This window comes from Lampris incognitus, chromosome 13 (genome assembly GCF_029633865.1).
Source record: "Lampris incognitus isolate fLamInc1 chromosome 13, fLamInc1.hap2, whole genome shotgun sequence".
NCBI lineage: Eukaryota > Metazoa > Chordata > Actinopteri > Lampriformes > Lampridae > Lampris > Lampris incognitus.
The window spans coordinates 18,291,415-18,310,081 of NC_079223.1; the positions used below are offsets into that span (position 1 = coordinate 18,291,415).

Genomic DNA, 18,667 nt, shown 5'->3' on the forward strand with positions numbered 1-18,667 from the left:
TTGTGTCACTTGTACATGTTATCATAGTTTCAAAGACAAATACGGAGGAGGAACATTGGTGTACAAGTTATATTTGTATACTGTGAAATATGAGTTGATGTTACTGATAAATTTTCCATTTATTTTTGTTCAGTGCCCGTCTCCCGACTCGCTGCCTAACAGGCAGCGTCTCTCTTGTGGGGGAGTTTGTAGTTTTCATGGGCAATGTCATACAATACCGGCTGGTTAGACACAGCAACAGTCAAAGTCTCCTCCATCCTGGCTCACAAATTACAGCCAAGTGGGGTCAACCACACACACTTCTTTGCTATTGGTTGAGGCTGCAGATTCGCCGGTCAAAATTCACCACTCTACATGAAGCGAAGATGCGAATTCCCTCCTCCACCGGAAGCGAATGTTTTATTCGCCCCTTCGCTCGCATAGAATGGAAGTGAACGGGAGGCGAATATTCGCCAGTGTTAACTCCGTGCATGTGTGACCGTAGCCTAAAGCATGTTTTCTCACTTTCAAAGCCAGAGACCGTGCTGAACTTGAAAAAAAAAGATGGCATGTGAAAACATTAAAGCTGTGTTGAGCAGTATTTTCAGTATTAACAGTGAATCCACCGACACCGTGTAACGTGAAAGGATTGCTACTGCCGATCCCACTGACAACCAAACACTCCAGTCTACAATTTTCCGCAGCTTTCAGCTACACTGTTTGATTTGGCTGGTTCAGCAAAACACACCTCTCTCTGGTTGGGTCTCCCCTCCTCTCACCAGTCGCCGTGTCCTCTGTGAGCATCATGCAGCTGTGACCATTAATCTGTCCAGTGCCACTAAAAATAATTTATCACATCAGTGTCATTTGAATTCCGTTGGTTGATGGCCTATTTATAATTAAATATCATAAAAATAATGATTTGGTCAAAAAGTTGGCTGGTTTTTGTCTGCATTATTTTAATGACCCCGTTCGGGAATACCTACTGGCGGAATTTATTTTGCTGTCTCGTAACTATGACGACACTCTCCACAAACAGGAAGCTATCAAGAGCGTGCAAGATTGTTGCCCACTGCAAAAGCAGACGTGTCTGCTAACAGTGAGGAGTAGGCATACAGTAGACTTGTTTTTGGTAAAAAAAAAAAAAAAGCCCACCCACTTAGCACACCTATGATGCCCACCCCACTTCTGCCTCTCAGGGCTGACACTTACCAGAGCAGCAGAGGAGACCAGTTCTACCAACTAAAAAGCCCAAGAAGAGTTTATACCTTCAACCCCGAGTCAAAGAAGCTACCTGACTGTTTATTACCTACTGTGTTAATGGTAGGTAATAGTTGCAGGCAACTCAAAAATTGCATATGCCCCTCAAAACTTTCATAACAAAAACCATCAGCATACACAACACAGAGAGCTGCCCCCCTCCCAGCGGAGTTTCAGCAGCAAAAAGTGGCCAATAGTTGTCATGGTGAGACAGAGGCGATAACGAGGTTTAACAGTGTAATTGGCTCAACGATTCCCTCCCTCTCCACCTGATGTGTGGTGAGCGTTCTGACGCAAAATGGCTACACACTGGTGGTGGTTGAGGTGAGTTTCCCCCTTTTCCTGTGAAGCGCTTTGGGTGTTTAGATAAAGCGCTATATAAATGTAATCTATTGTTATTTATTGTTATTATTAACATGCATGGCATGTGATATTGCCAAAGAAGAAATGTTGTGCATGAAATTTAAAAACAAATACAAAAAAAATTATATATATACATATATATATATATATATATATATATATATACACTGCTCAAAAAAATAAAGGGAACACCTAAAAACACAATATAGACCTCGATGAATGAAATATTTCAGCTGAAAATCTTTACTTATTGGACAGAGGAATGTGTTTAGAGCAAAATAACCTAAGAATGATCAATGGAAATCAAAATCATTAGCCCATTAAGGTCTGGATTCAGAATCATACTCAAAATCAAAGTGGAAAATGAGAACATAGGCTGATCCAACTTCTGTGGAAATTCTTCAAGATGATTCAAAATGAGGCTCAGTAGTGTGTGTGGCCTCCACGTGCCTGTATGCACTCCCTACAACGTCTGGGCATGCTCCTGATGAGACAACGGATGGTCTCCTGAGGGATCTCCTCCCAGACCTGGATCAGGGTATCGGTCAACTCTGGACAGTCTGTGGTGCGACATCGCGTTGGCGGATGGTACGAGACATGATGTCCCAGAGATGCTCGATTGGATTCAGGTCTGGGAACGTGCAGGCCAGTCCATAGGATCAATGCCCTCGACATACAGGAACTGCTGACACACTCTGGCCACATGAGGACGAGCATTGTCATGCATGAGCAGGAACCCAGGGCCCACTGCACCAGCATATGGTCTGACAATGGGTCTGAGGATCTCATCCCGGTACCTAATGGCAGTCATGGTACCTCTGGCTAGCACGTAGAGGTCTGTGCGGCCCTCCAAGGATATGCCTCCCCAGACCATCACTGACCCACCGCCAAACCGGTCATGCTGGAGGATGTTGCAGGCAGCAGAACGTTCTCCACAGCGTCTCCAGACTCTCTCACGTCTGTCACATGTGTTCAGTGTGAACCTGCTCTCATCTGTGAAGAGCACAGGGCGCCAATGGCGAATCTGCCAACCAAGATGTTCTCTGGCAAAGGTCAATCGGGCTGCACGGTGTTGGGCTGTGAGCACAGGCCCAAATTGTGGACGTCGGGCCCTCATACCATCCTCATGCATTCTGTTTCTCACTGTTTGAGCAGAAACCTGCACATTAGTGGCCTGTTGAAGGTCGTTTTGTAGGGCTCCGGCAGTGCTCCTCCTGTTCCTCCTTGCACAAAGGACCAGATAGCGGTCCTGCCGCGGGGTTGTTGTTCTCCTGCGGCCCCCTCCACGTCTCCTGGTGTACTGGCCTGTCTCCTGGTACCTCCTCCATGCTCTGGACACTGTGCTGGGAGACACATCAAATCTTCTTGCCACAGCATGCATTGATGTGCCATCCTGGATGAGCTGCACTACCTGAGCAACTTCTGTAGGTTGCAGATACCGCCTCATGCCACCTCTAGTGGTGAGGGCACTAGCAAAATGAAAAACTAACCAAAGATCGGCCAGAAAAGATGAGGGCGGGCAAATGGTCTGTGGCCACCACCTGCAAATCCATTCCTTTTATAGGGGTTGGTGGAAATTAGACAATTTACCAACAGGTGAAATTGATTCACAAATCAGTGTTGCTTCCGAACTGGACAGGTTGATATCTCAAAAGTGTGATTGACTTGGAGCTACATTGCATTGCTTATGTGTTCCCTTTATTTTTTTGAGCAGTGTGTATATATATATATATATATATATATATATATATATATATATATGTGTTGACTCTTAATACATTGATACTGCACGTGTGCAGTTTATCGGCGTGATGGAAAAAAAAGTCAGAGATGCAAACTCAGAGGTGCAATCACTAGGCTGTGGAGCGCTTTAGGTAGCGAGACACATTTTTGGTGCAACCACATTACCTGCTGGTGCCACTAACTGCAAAACCAAGTGACACCAGTGTAGAATAGTGTAAAATAATCTGGAGCCTTAGTGAGCCCATTGTTTGTTACGCTTCAGCCACCATGGAGACGGAAAGGCAGGGCTGAGGAGCAGCTTCGCTGTGAGTGTGTGTTTGGGAATGTCTGTAGTACGACCGTGTGCAATCTAGTGGTCTGAAATCACTGAATACAGCTTTAACTTGTGTTGAATTTGTGCCAAAGGGAAAAAAAATACAATTCACAGAATTATGTTGTATGGCTGTCTTAAACTTGACCAGTGTTGCTTTCCTTCACATTTATTCACTGGTTTTAAGCATACTATATGAAAATACCGTGGTGATGATATTCAACTAAATAAAAGTTCTGAGACCTCATCTGCTTGCAGGTGTTATGAACAGATGAGATGATATCTCCCCCCCCCCCCCCGCATGTTTTCAGTTCTCGCTCATTCTGACTTCATCCAACAGTCCTCCCTTCCTCTTTCCTCCCCATCTCTGTCGTGGCTGTTACAGTAGCCCTACATCACTGCGCAATGCACCATTTTCTTGATGCACTTTGGATCCTCGGAAAACGTGTAATGCTGTAACACAGTCATCTCAGCAACGAGTCGAACCGAGCTTTACTACCGAGTAAACAGAACTGGTCTCGGAGTTTCCTGATCGGTTTCTGGCAATAGCTTGACAGCTTGGTAAAAACCTTTGATCACTTTATGCTCATTTCTGCCCCGCTGCAATCCACCACTGCTTCCTGTTGTAGTCGTGACACAAATAAGATGCAGCCAAAAAGGCAACTTCTCATGGCATCTCTTAAGACTCTCTCTCTCTTTTCTACAGTCCCCCCCCCCATGTGCACATATGACTTGGGAGGGCAGAAGGGAGGGGAAGAGCAGTATTGGACAGTCCTTAGAGAGAGGTGAGATGGGTGAGGGCAGCTGCCGTTTTGACATCTACAACTAGAACGTGATTCCAGTTCATAAGGGACACTCGAGTAAACATGTCCAGAAATCAGACCTGTGATGCCACGGTAATCCTCTTTTCTGCAGCCCTGTCCGGGGCTGTCTGGAAAAGCCTGCCAAGGGTTCAAAACTTTGGCTTTGAAGTCAGACGTTGCTGCTGGGGTCCTGAAGAAGCTAATGCACAACGAGCTCCACTTTTCCCCTTCGTGTGATGAAAAGCTGTTGTTTGTGACAGCGGGACACATAATGAAAGCCCACGGGGGGAGGGGGGGATTAAAAATTATTTCGTTTCTTCTTTTTTGAGTTCTGTCTTGACACGTCTGGTTTCAGCTGTGTTACGCTGCATAATAAGGTCGGCGACAAGCTAATCAACTGTTTTTCCTACAATTCAGCTTGACAATGAATCTCGGTCACATTCCAGTCAGATTCTCTCACTCTGGGTAGGATATGCAAATAAGTTAAATTGATTTACTACTTGCTAAGCACATCCATTTAATTTACCATCCTTACAGGCTTTAAAATCAAACTTTGCCCTTCTCTCCAAAACCAGATTTTTTTTTATAATAATAATCCCATATGTCACCACAAGCAAACACAAAATGAATTGCTCCAGTCCAGTAGGGGAACAAGAGGGAGGAAACCATAATTGAACAGTAAATTGTTTTGTGCATTCCAACATAAGGAAGTATTGTTCAGTGGTCATACTGTTGTTCATCGACTATCGTGAGTAATTCCTTATGGAGGTCCAATTCAAATAAAATGATTTAGAATAGAGGGGGTGCTCTTCAGAGAAAGCAAATGTAATAGCAAGAACGAGATACTGTATGAATAGGAAGGACTTTGGGGGGGGGGGAAACAACTTAGTGTTTCTAAAGGACTTTGGCAGCAACTTCAAATGATAAATGTTTCAATTCCATGTTTTCTACTGCACTTACACATTTTCAATCCGAAGGGGATCCATTGATTACATTGAGCATTTAGGTGGTGGTTCCCAAAAAAAGAATCACAAGAATACACAACTGGCAGTGTCTGCAGGTGGGGAGCCAGATGTGTGTATGTGTCCTGGTCGCCGCGCTAGCGCCTCCTCTGGTCGATCAAGACATTACAATACAGTCATTTAGCCGACGCTTTTATCCAAAGCGACTTACAATAAGTGCATTTAACGTAGGAAATCAGGAGAACTAGTCATCAGAGGTCATAAGTGCTTCTAAAAGCAAAACCAGTGCTAAACTAAAAGTGCAAGAAAGATTTTTTTTTAAAAATTAGTGAATACAATAAGTGCTAAGAACAAGTAACAGGGTAGTACTTCTTAAAGAGGTGAGTTTTCAACCTTCGCCAAAAGATGGCCTGCGACTCTGCTGTCCTGACATCAGTGGGGAGTTCATTCCACCGCTGTGGGGCCAGGACAGAAAAGAGCTGTGACCGGCTCGATCGGCAGCAAGGGCCTCTGAGTGACGGGGCAACCAGGCGTCCCGAGGCAGCAGAGCGAACTGGTCAGGCGGGGGTGTAGGGCTTGACCATGGCCTGGAGACAGGAAGGGGCTGTTCCTTTCACTGCCCTGTAGGCTAGCACCAGAGTCTTAAACTGGATGCGAGCAGCTACTGGGAGCCCATGAGGAGGAGTTGTTTGGGAGAACACCAGACGAGCTGCAGCTTTCTGAACACGCTCCAGAGGTCTGATGTCGGGGCCCCAGCAAGGAGAAAGTTACCGTAGTCCAGCCGGGAGATGACCAGAGCCTGGATGAGCACCTGTGCCATCTCATCGGTGAGGAATGGGCGAATCCTCCTGATGTTATAGAAGAGGAATCTGCAGGAGCGAGCAACTGATGCAACGTTTGCAGCAAACGACAGTTGGTCATCCAGGATCACACCCAGATTCCTCACAGTCTGAGTTGGCATCGCCATGGTGTTGTCAATGGTGATGGCCAGGTCTCAATGCAGGCAACAATTCCCCAGGAGGAACATCTCCTCTGTCTTGTCCAGATTGAGCTTCAGGTGGTGTGTCGCCATCCACTCCGAGATGTCAGTCAATCACACAGCAATGCATGTCTCTACTTGTGTGTCAGAGGGAGGAAAGGACAAGATCAGCTGGGTGTCATCGGCATAACAATGGTAAGAAAAGTCATGTGAGTGAATAACAGAACCCAGGGATGTTGTGTACAGGGGGAAAAGGAGAGGACACAGAACCGAACGCTGTGAAACGCCTGTAGTCAGTCTGCAAGGCTCCGACACAGATCCCCTCCATGTCACCTGGTAGGAGCGACCCGTCATGTAGGATGCAAACACAGAGTGCAGAGCCTGTGACACCCAGCCCCTCGAGGGTAGAGAGGAGGATCTGGTGGTTCACTGTGTCGAACACAGCTGACAGGTCCATGAGTATCAGGACAGAGGAGAGTTTGCTCTCGCAGAGTGCAGCGATTCTGTCACTGCAAGGAGGGCCATCTCTGTCAAGTGACCCACCCTGAACCCAGACTGGTTGGGGTCCAGGAGGTTGTTCTGGTGGAGGTAAAAAGAAAGTTGGTTAAAGACAGCACGTTCGAGAGTTTTGGATAGAAAGGGTAGAAGGGAAACCGGTCTGTAGTTTTTGACGTCAGAGGGGTTAAGTGATGGTTTCTTGAGAAGGGGGGTGACTCTAACAGTCTTGAAGGCAGATGGAAAGCATCCTGCCTGGAGGGAGGTGTTGATGAGGTGGGTTAGATAGGGAAGGAGTTCAGGTGCTATAGACTGAAGAAGAGGGGAGGGGACCGGGTCAAGGGAGCATGTGGTGGAGCGACTGGATGTGATGAGGTTTAGAACCTCGTCGGGGGAGAGGGGAGGGAGGGTGCGATAGTGCAAGCAGCACTAACCGGGTGGTGAGAAAAGGAGGATCTGATGTCGTTTACCTTCTTGTCAAAGAAATTGGCGAAGTCATCAGGGAGAAGGGAGGAAGTAGGAGGAGTAGGTGGGGGTTGAAGAAGTGTAGAGAAAGTTTCAAAGAGTTTCTTAGGATTAGAGGCAGAGGGTAGGATTTTAGAGCGATAGAAGGCAGCCTTAGCAGCAGAAAGGGAGGAGGAGAAAGTGGAAAGAAGAGATTGGAAGTTGAGAAGGTCCTCTGGGAGTTTGCCTTTTCTCCATTTGCACTCTGGCACTCTCAGGCTCCGTCTGTCAGTATGTACTGAGTCAGTCAGCCAAGGGGCAGGTGGAGTTGGGTATACAGGCCTGGAGGTGAGGGGACAGAGATTGTCCAGAGAAGAGGAGAGGGTAGAGAGAAGATGATCAGTAGCAGTGTCAGGGGATAGGAGAGAGAAAGATTCAGGTGTGGGGAGGATAGACATAACAGCGGAAGAAAGATCAGTGGCGGAGAGAGAGCGGAGGTGTCTACAGGTGGGTAGGGGAAGGGGCTGAAGAGAGGGAGAGAGAATAGGACATGAAATAGTGGTCAGAGAGCTGGAGGGGAGTAAGAGATTGGAAATAGGACAGTGTCTAGTAAAGATAAGGTCCAGCTGGTTGCCGGCCTTGTGGGTAGGAGGAGAGGGTGAGAGGTGAAGGTCAAAGGAGGAGAGGAAAGAGAGAAAAGGATCTAGCTTGTTAGTGTGGATGTTGAAGTCCCTGAGAAGGATAAGTGCAGTCATCAACAGGGAAGTGCGAGACAAGTGTGTCAAGCTCCTCCAGAAACTCACCAAGGGGGCCTGGTGGGCAGTACACAACCACGATGGCGAGTTTGACTGGATAAGAGACAGTAACAGCATGAAATTCAAAAGAGGGCGGAGAAAATTGTGGAATGGAAACAAGAGAGTATTTACATTTCACGGAGATTAGCAGGCCAGTACAACCACCCCGCCTCCCAGCTCTGGGAGTGTGAGAAAGAAAAAAAAAAGAGTACACATCAGACAGAGCTGCGGGTGTAGTAGGGTTTTCTGGCATGATCCAGGTCTCAGTTAGAGCAAGAAAGTTGAGGGCGAGCAAGGATGCGTAGCCTGAGATAAACTCAGCTTTCGGCACCACAGACTGGCAATTCCAGAGCCCTCCCGTCACCACTTGCTCAACGTGAGTGGAGAGAGTGAGATAGATGAGATTGGTAGGGTCACAGCACCTAGGAGTGACCCAACATCTGTGCCAGCCCCGGGAATAGGAAAGGACAGGAATGCGAAGGAAACACATAGTCTATACTAGGTACACAAAATACAGATGCCTGACCAGATCTAAAAGAGCAGTCCGTGCTTAATGAAGTCTTGGCTTGAAAAAGTCGCGCTTGCCTTTGTTCACTCTAGCCTTCGTTCAACCTAGGCTTGTTTGCCTGTTGCTTCCAAGTAGCAGCAGTGATTTAAAAAACACTGATTGCTAATTGTCTGCCAGGAGTGCAGGCCACACCCTGGCCACTTAACACCCAATTGGCGAAAGAGGTACACTGTAAATAGGCTTATTGCCCAGAAACTGGATACTTATGTAAAACTCTATCAAACCTCACACAATACTATTAAAACTGCAAACAGCAAGTTACCAAGGAATGTATTTATAAGCTAAAAGGATAACTAAGTCAAAACAGCTAGACAACAAGAAATATTTAAGGGCACACTAGGTGAAAAACAGCTACAGCTAGAATAAGTAAATAAGACAAGTAAGTAAATAGAATAAGACAGCTACAGCTAGAATAAGATCCCACTAGGAACCAGCAGCAGATGTATAGACAAAAGGACTACTACTCAAGCAGCTGGAATAAGACTAGTAGCAACTTGTTAAGCAAGAAAGATGATACTTACTCTTACTTTGTTTGCTGGGGAGAGGGGAACTGGAGGGAATAGCATGATCCTCCCATGCGCTACGTCCCACTGGTGAAACTCACTGACAGCTGAAAAGAAGTGGCTGGAGACACCACATGTTTTGGAGGAGGCATGTGGTGGTGTGCAGCCCTCCCCGGATTGGCAGAGAAAATTGGCAGGAAAAACCATACCTTTGATCTTTTTTTTATTTTTTTATTTTTATGGATTACTTCATATAGCACTAGGAGCTACTGCAGTTGATCTATAGGAGCACCCTTAATTTGAGGATGCATCAGTATTGTTGCTCAGAACAGGTCATGGGCTTTCTTGATCTTAATGTTGTTACTGGTCATTCAAAATTGTTCGTATGTTGGGGCGTCCGGGTAGCGGAGCAGTCTATTCTGTTTCCTACCAACACGAGAATCGCCTGTTCAAATCCCCTGTGTAACCTCCGCCTTGGTCGGGCATGCCTACATACACAATTGGCTGTGTCTACGGGTGGGAAGCCGGATGTGGGCATGTTTCCTGGTCACTGCACTAGCGCCTCCTCTGGTTGGTTGGGGCTCCTGTTCAGGGGGGAGGGGGAACTGGGGGGAATAGTGTGATCTTCCCACGTGCTACGTCCCCCTGGTGAAACTCCTCACTGTCAGGTGAAAAGAAGTGGCTGGTGACTCCACATGTATCGGAGGAGGCATGTGGTAGTCTGCAGCCCAGGGCTCGAAATTAATGATGTCACGATGTCCCGGGAACCATAAAAAATCCTACGGGGACACAAATATATTTTGTCTGGGACAATTCCAGGACAATGAAAAAAAATGTCAAAGTAAACTTCGAAATAGGTGTTATTTGCAAAGTCATTAATTATGAGTATCTAGACGTTACTTTGTCGTTTGAATAATTTAATAAAAACGTGTGAACGGCGAAACTACAGAAGGCTTACGTTCTTGCGGCACCTCACGACAGGGCAGTCAATCGCCTGTTCATGCAAATCATAGAACGCATTCTACGTCATCCACTCTGCCAGTGGCTGCTGCTTGACTCGCGCCATTGCAGCATTCATAGAGCCAGGGCGATAGACCATCATCAACGCTCATAGAGCCAGAGCGATAGACCATCATCAATGACAGTTAAAAGAAGAAGAAGAAAGAAATGCTGAGGTGGTTGAATAAACAGCCCCCTGATGCAAGCCCCAATACTGCCGACTCCCGAAACTCCCGAGACTAATATTCATATGTTTAATAAAAGAATAAGTATTTTAAACTTACATGGTGGACCAGAGTCCATGGTGTGATGATTAAGTGACAAAAAAGGATCAAATTATATGTATTCTGCATAATTGGGGGGGCGACGACAAGAATTAAAATTTGGGACACTGTTGGTTATATCCGGGGCAATACAAAGTAGAATTCGGGACAGTTGTGGGACACTGAGGAAAAAAGTTAATTTTGAGCCCTGCTCCCTGGATCGGCAGAGGGGGTGGAGCAGCGACTGGGACGGCTTGGGAAATAGGGTAATTGCCAAGTACAACTGGGGAGAATAAAGGGGGAAAACATAAAAATTCATATGTTCACCGCCTATGTGCTTATTTGATGTCTCCCCTTCCCCAGTGTCTCAAGCTCATTAGTTGTCACTTAGACAGTTCATTTGGTTGGCATGTTTGGGTCAACCTTGTACTGGTTCTGGTGGTCCAGTTCATCAAGATTGCAAATATCAAAAGTGGTTTTATTTTCAAAGCCCACAGACTTTAAAAACTTGAGTTTATCCATTTTTTTGTCTTGCAACTGACGTTTTACTTAAGTGATGCTGGATTATGACAAAAGTGCTTTTGTTCCTAAGTATAAAGCACACACTTGCAAAATATTAAAGTATATGTTCCAGACGTGCAAGGTCACATGCAAATAGATTAAAGATATAGAATCTGCACACTGTTGGCTCCCATGCAATTCTGTAATCTCACCAGAGAGAAATGTGACATTTTGAGTGCTACATGTTCTTTATCAGACAACAGACAACTAATCCTGGCAATAACACAAACCCCCACATGTCACATATGACCACAGTTGAGGACCATATGTACACCTGGAATTACACATGACATAGTCTTGATGATATTTATAAGACGGTAAAGTAACCTCTCACACTCTCAGATAAATGGACTAGAATGAGCATAGGCTGGCTTAAAGACATTTTACTACAGGTGATTAGCAGTATCAAAATATTACCATCTACTTGGGTCGAATACAGAGAAGGTAATAACCGACATTAATATATCAGATGCATATCATGGCAATAATCATTTCAGTGTCAAAAAATGATACATTGAGCCCATACACTGATCAGTCAAAACATTAAAACCACTGACAGGTAAGTGAATAATTGATTATCTCATTACAGTGGCACCTGTCAAGGGCTGGGATGTATTAGGCAGCAAGTGAACAGACAGTTCTTGAAGTTGATGTGTTGGAAGCAGGAAAAATGGGTAAGCGTAAGGATCTGAGCGGCCCTTTGACAAGGGCCAAATTGTGATGGCTGGATGACTGGGTCAGAGCATCTCCAAAACCGCAGGTCTTGTGGGGTGTTCCCAGTATGCAGTGGTCAGTACCTACCAAAAGTGGTCCAAGGAAGGACAACTGGTGAACCGGCGACAGGGTCATGGTGCCCAAGATTCATTGATGCACATGGGGTTGAAGGTGTCCCGTCTGGTCCGATCCCACAAAAGAGCTACTGTAGCTCAAATTGGTGAAAACGTCAATGCTGGCTATGATAGACAGGAGTCAGAACACACAGTACATCACAGCTTGCTGTGTATGAGGCTACATAGCCACAGACTGGTCAGAGTGCCCATGAGGACCCCTGTCCACCGCCGAAAGCACCCACCTGCAATGGGCATGTGAGCATCAGAACTGGACCATGGAGCAATGGAAGAAGGTGGTGTGGTCTGATGAATCGCGTCTTCTTTTACATCATGTGGACAGCCGGGTGTGTGTGTGTATGTCATTTACCTGGGGAAGAGATGGCACCAGGATGCATCATGGGAAGAAGGCGATCCGGTGGAGGCAGTGTGATGCTCTGGGCAGTGTTCTGCTGGGAAACCTTGGGCCCTGGCATTCATGTGGATGCTACTTTGCTTTGACACATACCGCCTACCTAAAACCCATTGCAGACCAGGTACCCCCACCCCTTCATGGCGGTGGTATTCCCTGGTGGCAGTAGCCTCAAGTGGTTTTAATGTTTTGGCCGATCAGTGTATCGGGACATTAATCAATCTAAATGGCAAAGGGAATTAGATAAAACCATAACAAGTCCTCCACTATAGGCCATCACAGTTGACAACTTGCCACCCCCATTTTTGTCACATGATCAAAAGTATGTGCAGGAATTAAAGGTAGGTAGCTGTATTTACAAGGCCGGTGCCGCCTGAGTCTGACCCAATACCAGGTGAAATGTCCATCATACTGTCCTAAGGTGTAGAGCAGAGGCTGAGTGAAGCCAAACTGATGAGACACATTTGAGTTACAATGAAAGGAAAGGATTTGTGGGCAACGATTTGCAGGATTTGTTGTTTGCCTAGTAGCTGATGTAGTGTGTGTAACACTCAAAAAGATCATGTTACTTTCTGGTGAGATTAAGGAATCGCATAATGTGCAGACTTTCAACATTTATTTGAAAGTGCAGCAGTGGCCGTTCTTAGGTTAGGGCTGTGTCGCTGGTACGATGCAGGGGTTAGGGTTAGACATTGTGGAGTGATGGTACATTAGAGATGAGGGTTTAGCAGCTTACAGGTGTATGATCGGGAGATAACGACACTCGCCAGAATGCCTCCCAGCCGAGTTCAACGCGTGGTCTGAATTTACTGTGGATAATTTGCTCCAAATTATTCAAGTTTACCTCTGGTGTTGAATAATGAATTTGTTTTCTAGTGCTCTGGCTCCCGACGTCGCTGTTTGGAAGAATGATCTGAAAATTAAAAGGAGCTTCCTGCAACAAAAAAAAAAGAAAAGAAAAGAAAGAAAACCGAAAACAAAATTGAACACGAAAGTATTGTGAGAAAATGCAAAACTGTTTACAATGGTTTTCCGCTATGAAAAATTGCCTGGCCTTATCCCCTCATGCCCACCCACACACTCCCATTCAGCGTGTGGGTGTGTGTATGTTTGCTTGTGTGTCAGTCCGTGTTTGTGTTTTTTGCATGTAGGTTTTTTTTTCTCCCACATTTAAATGTGAATGTGTGCCTATATGCTGTATGTGCCTCCGTGCACGGTCTATTCTCCGCACAAAAGCACTGGAGCACACAATGAATCATCAAACATCCACAGATGCAACAGGAGGGGATGTGGAGACACACACACAGACACACACACAGAGCACGGGAGCACTTTTCCCAACTCCCAGTGGTAACAGAGGGGCAGAGTTTTGCCAATACAAAGGGAGGAGGCTCCGCTGTAGTGGCTGCGTCTCGTCTCAACAACGCAGCGTGACTCGGCACATGCAGGGCTGCTGCTCCCGCTGCGACGGCTGAAATCGATGTTATTTAGTACGCGGCCTCCGTTGCATATCATGTTTGATTTGTTGGCACAGCACAAGCCGCTTTGAGTTGTTCACCTTGCACTGTACACACACAAAAAAATAAAATCTCCTGGGAAAGCAGCGCTTGTCTGTGGTGTTGTATTCCCCTGAACTCTCCAAAAAGGAAAAAAAAAGGGTATGATGACTCGCTCATTGTATTTTCTCGCACTGTAGGTCGGGAGTAAAGAATGAAGCTTGTCCGGAAATCCTAAAAAAAGTAGTGGAAAGCTGAAAATATTGAGCAGGTGTGCAATATATTGAGAGTATAGCTTTTTCTGAGTCTCCCTGAAATGCTGAAGAAATTAATGATCCTTTAACTCCTTCTCTCTCTCTCTCTCTCTCTTCCTCTGTCTCTATCTTCCAATTTGTGTCCGTCTCTGTGTCGTTCCATCTGTCTGTCTCTTTTCTATCCTTCCCTGTGTCTTCCTTCTCTGCCCAGACATCCGGGGTCTGCAGACCTTCATGGACCAGGCGTCCAGGCTGGGGCTGGACGTCTCCCTGCAGAGGGTAGACCGCAACGTCAGCCGCGTCTTTACTGACCTTTTTAACACCATGCGTACCGAGGAGCTCAACCGATACCGTGACACCCTGCGGCGGGCCGTGTTGCTCATGAGCCCACGGGGAGCGCAAGTGTTCATCCACCAGGTAGGATTTTTTTTTTCTTCTTGATATTGCTTTTTTTTTTGCAGGTTACTGCTGTAATGTCCATGCTTTGTAACATGTTTAGTAATGTTTCTGGTGTTGGTTTTGATGTTTATTCTGGTCACAAGGGGCGCTCTAGGGGGCTCTCTAAGTTAAGTGTTAAGCCCGGAAGTAGGAGAGTAAGGGAGGTGTGTTAGTATGCCGTGGCTAGCGGATAGACCAGCAGATATACCGTTGTCGTTATACACCTTTCACTAAAGATTCCAAAACGCAGCTTCATGGTATTTTGAGTTATTATTTTAAACTTTACAACTGGCACCTATGGTAACAGGTGGTAATTAGCACCTTATCCACCGTCAAATGAACAAGACATGGTTGAAGAAGTAGGCTAAGCTAAAGAATGGTAGCCATGGCAGGTTGTAAAGACATGGAAATGTTGAGGAAGGCTTGATACGGTATTTGGCTATGGCCTTTCTTTGTTGCCGTTACATGCTGTCTAAATTAGCAGTAGACCTAAATTTAGAAAGGCCCTGCATTTTGCTCTGTCTATTGGAATTGCTTTTTACTGCCTTATATAGGCTATAGGCCCTGTGGTGGCCTGGCGGCCTGTCCAGGGTGTCTCCCCACCTGCCGCCCAGTGACTGCTGGGATAAGCTGCAGCATCTCCGTGACCCTGAGAGCAGGATAAGCAGTTTGGATGATGGATGGATGGTTGAACCTGGGTTTTAGCTGGTGCTGTATTTGTCAGTAAAGGCCTTGGGAGCATTGACATCCTTTCACGCGGTGATGTAACTATTATCGAAACATGTTCACTATTTGGAGTACAGCAGCATCCCAGACATTATCAGAGTCATTTCAGGAACTGACTTGGAGTTGCACAGAAAATACAGAAGACCCGTGTATACGCAGTGTAATGTGACAGGGTATGTTTAACGCAGTGAAATATCTTTATGAAAAGAAGTAAGCCTTTGGTTTTTGGCTCCTCTCAACTTAGCGTATCATGCACTTAATTTGAATGAGCTACTGTTTTATAATACATGACCCAAGGGGCAGACATTATAGGCTACTGCAGCGTTTGAGTCCTGCAACACACCTCTTGTTCTAGAAGTGAACTTCTAATTGACTGAATCCCATTACTTCTGTTTTACAACCCACGATGAATGTTTTCACTTTATGCCACTGTCATGGAAAGGTTTTTTCCTCAGTGGGGGCGGCGTCATTTGTCACTTGCCACGTTAGACAGCCAGCTTTGAGCTATAGGCTCTCCTCAGGACACCAATGGTTTACTTATTCATCACAGACTCGCTTGATGATTGCCACTGATGGATTATAGATGGAAGGGGCTAAAAAGCAATGTTGATAGCATATCAAATGACCTTTTTTTCCCCCCAATGGTGTGTAAAAAGAGTGCATCTATATTTCCATTTTTATTGCCTCTTGACATCACTCATGAATAGGAGGGTGTTGTTTGCTTGTCTTTGAAACACGTGACCCCGTATCATGTTTTGTGGTATGTTCTGATATCCACAACAACAACAACAAAAAAAAGCTTATACACTTGATGTTTCCTAGTTTGTTTTGGCAATTCCTCATGGTTAAGCCCCTACTCATCTAAATCTTTTCATCTATTGACAATCAGATACAGTGTAACTCAGCCTTAATGAGCTGCAGTCCCGAGTCCTGACTCGCATCCCAATTAGTCACAACCTAATGCCACACAGTTATTCTGACGCCAAAGCGTTCATAGACTAATAAATCCATGCACAGGTGGTGAATACACCGAGGCTTTCAGGTTTTATTAGCGGCATACGGATTTCATCCTCCTGTGTCCCCGTGGTTTTTATTACTCATAAGTATGCGCACAAACACACATGCACTCACACACATCGATAGCATTTAATCTTTTCCAATTATATTCTTTTTAATCCTTTTATACAATTAACAGAAGGTGTCTAGGGGGAAAGAGAAATAAGCCCAACTTCCATTATTTCCAGCGCGGTACCCCAACCGCTATAGATTTCCTTGCTGTGGATGTGACAACACATTAAGAGTGTCGAGGATTTGTTAATCCATCAAAGCTTCATAGATACCTTTGGTAATGTTGTCAAAGGTACCTCTTCACTAAAGGCATCCGCCGTTGGCGCTCTGAAGGCTGACGGACTGGCGGCAGCATCATAAGGAGCCAACGGTGGAGCCCCCCCCCCCCCCCGCTGGTGCTTTCTGGGCTTGGTCTCAGACAAAACTCTCAGAACCATAAACTTTAGTGCGGTGTGGGTCACCTCGTCCTGACGTCCCAGGTGTTTTAGGGTAACCCTAAACCTAACCCTTAGACTACTGCCAATGAACCAGTTCCTAGGCAAACTTGTTTTTTTTTTCTTCCCCCCCTTTTTTTCTCACCAATTGTACCTGGCCAATCGCCCCACCCTTCTGAGCCATCCCGGTCGCTGTTCCAGGCCCTCTGCTGATCCGGGGAGGGCTGCAGACTACCATAAGCCTCCTCTGAAACATGTTGGGTCGCCAGCCTCACCTGACAGTGAGGAGTTTTGCCAGGGGGATATAGCATGTGAGAGGATCACGCTATCCCCCTCCTCCCCCCAGTTCCCCCTCCCCACTGAACAGACACCCTGACTGACCAGAGGAGGCGCTAGTACAGCAATCAAGACACATACCCACATCCGGCTTCCCACCCGCAGACACGGCCAAATGTGTCTTTAGGGATGCCTGGCCAAGCCAGAGGTAACACGGGGTTTTGAACCGGTGATCCCCGCGTTGGTAGGCAACGGAATAGACCGCTACACTACCCGGACGCCATCTTTCTGCAAACTTTGATTAGACCTCTAGTATATAATCATGTAATAACAATGTGAAAATATGAACACACCGTACAATCGTAGTAGATATTATTGTATGTTTCACAACCACTGCTGTGTCAGCCACTGTCTGTTACAAGCTAACAAACAAAATAAACAACTGAAAGATGCTAACTACACGTACCTTTCTGATACGTCTGCTAGTCGCCGATTTTGGTGCATAACAGAGTCTGAGTCTGGGTCTGACTGAGGCTCAAACATGTATGGCTGAATCTCTCCGATGCTTGTGCTAACGCTAGCCATCTTGATGCGCACCGCTCTTTCACCGGTCAACCTAGAGCAAGCAGCGGTGGTGGGCGGGGCTTGAGGCCTGTGATATTTGCATATCCATCAATTCTGAATTTCTCAGTGAGGAGGAAAGGGTAGCTGTGCTTCCAGCCCCTTTTCAGAGTTTTTGTATTTACTTTTTATGTGGGAAAACCATGTTAAACAATATGTTATATACATCTCGGAGTATTTTTACATGATAAAAACGTGTCTGGAGGGGAACTTTAAACCCTTTATTTGGCTTTGTGTACGTTGTCTGATGTTAGGCCACTGTGTGCTGACATCAAGATTTCTCTCTTCTTTTTTCTTTATCCTGGTGTGCTGACACCAGACCCTCATTGTGTGTGGTTATCGGTGTGCTTTTGCACATTTTGTAGGAGTAAAGAAGCTTTTTCTACTTAACGGTGCTCTGACACAAAGCTCACGCTCTCTCTCTTTCTCGCTCTCTCTCTTTCTTTCTCACACACACGTGTACACACACACACACACACACACACACACACACACAGTGTTCCAACACAAAGGTGTTTATTGTGTTGTATAAGTCTACAATGTGTGAACACATTATAGTCTGTAACCTAATCAATGGACACATCTAGCTTACAATGTGTTCACATATTGTAAGCTAGCTGTGTCCATTGATTAGGTTTGATTGTGCAGTAGCTCCACATCTGACTGACTTTGCAGTAGGCATATTTTTTGAGTTATATCTTAACTAATGTAGACTATATTTTATCTCTCCATGTGTAATATGAGCTTGGGCTGCTGTGTTAATTGAATTAGACATTGCCACATTGATAGGTCACTGCCTACCCAGGCAAAGATTTAACCACATGTTACTGCCTCCACTAATATGCTGATATCGAAATGTATACTGATGATGAGAATGTACCAGAAGAAGTACTCACAAGCGCTTGCAGTATGATAAAAAATAATAATAATCAAAGATGAAAAGAGAGAAAAAAGTAGTGAAAAGTTTCCATGGTTACCAGAGGTCGACATTATATTTGATCAAATATTCATTTGCCCAGAGTGAATCTTTTTTCATCATTGTGATGGAATTGGGGATGTAAGGAAATTTGGTTTATTAGTGGGCTACAT

General features: G+C 45.6%; 1 protein-coding gene across 1 annotated transcript in view; it reads left to right on the top strand.

The window, feature by feature from the left end:
• The window catches only part of grid1a (glutamate receptor, ionotropic, delta 1a), a 438,916-nt gene that overhangs the window by 282,025 nt on the left and 138,224 nt on the right, over positions 1–18,667 (top strand). The window contains exon 4 of the mRNA XM_056291925.1: positions 14,227–14,432. Coding sequence (XP_056147900.1) covers positions 14,227–14,432 — 206 coding nt within the window. The remainder of the gene's footprint in view (positions 1–14,226; positions 14,433–18,667) is intronic.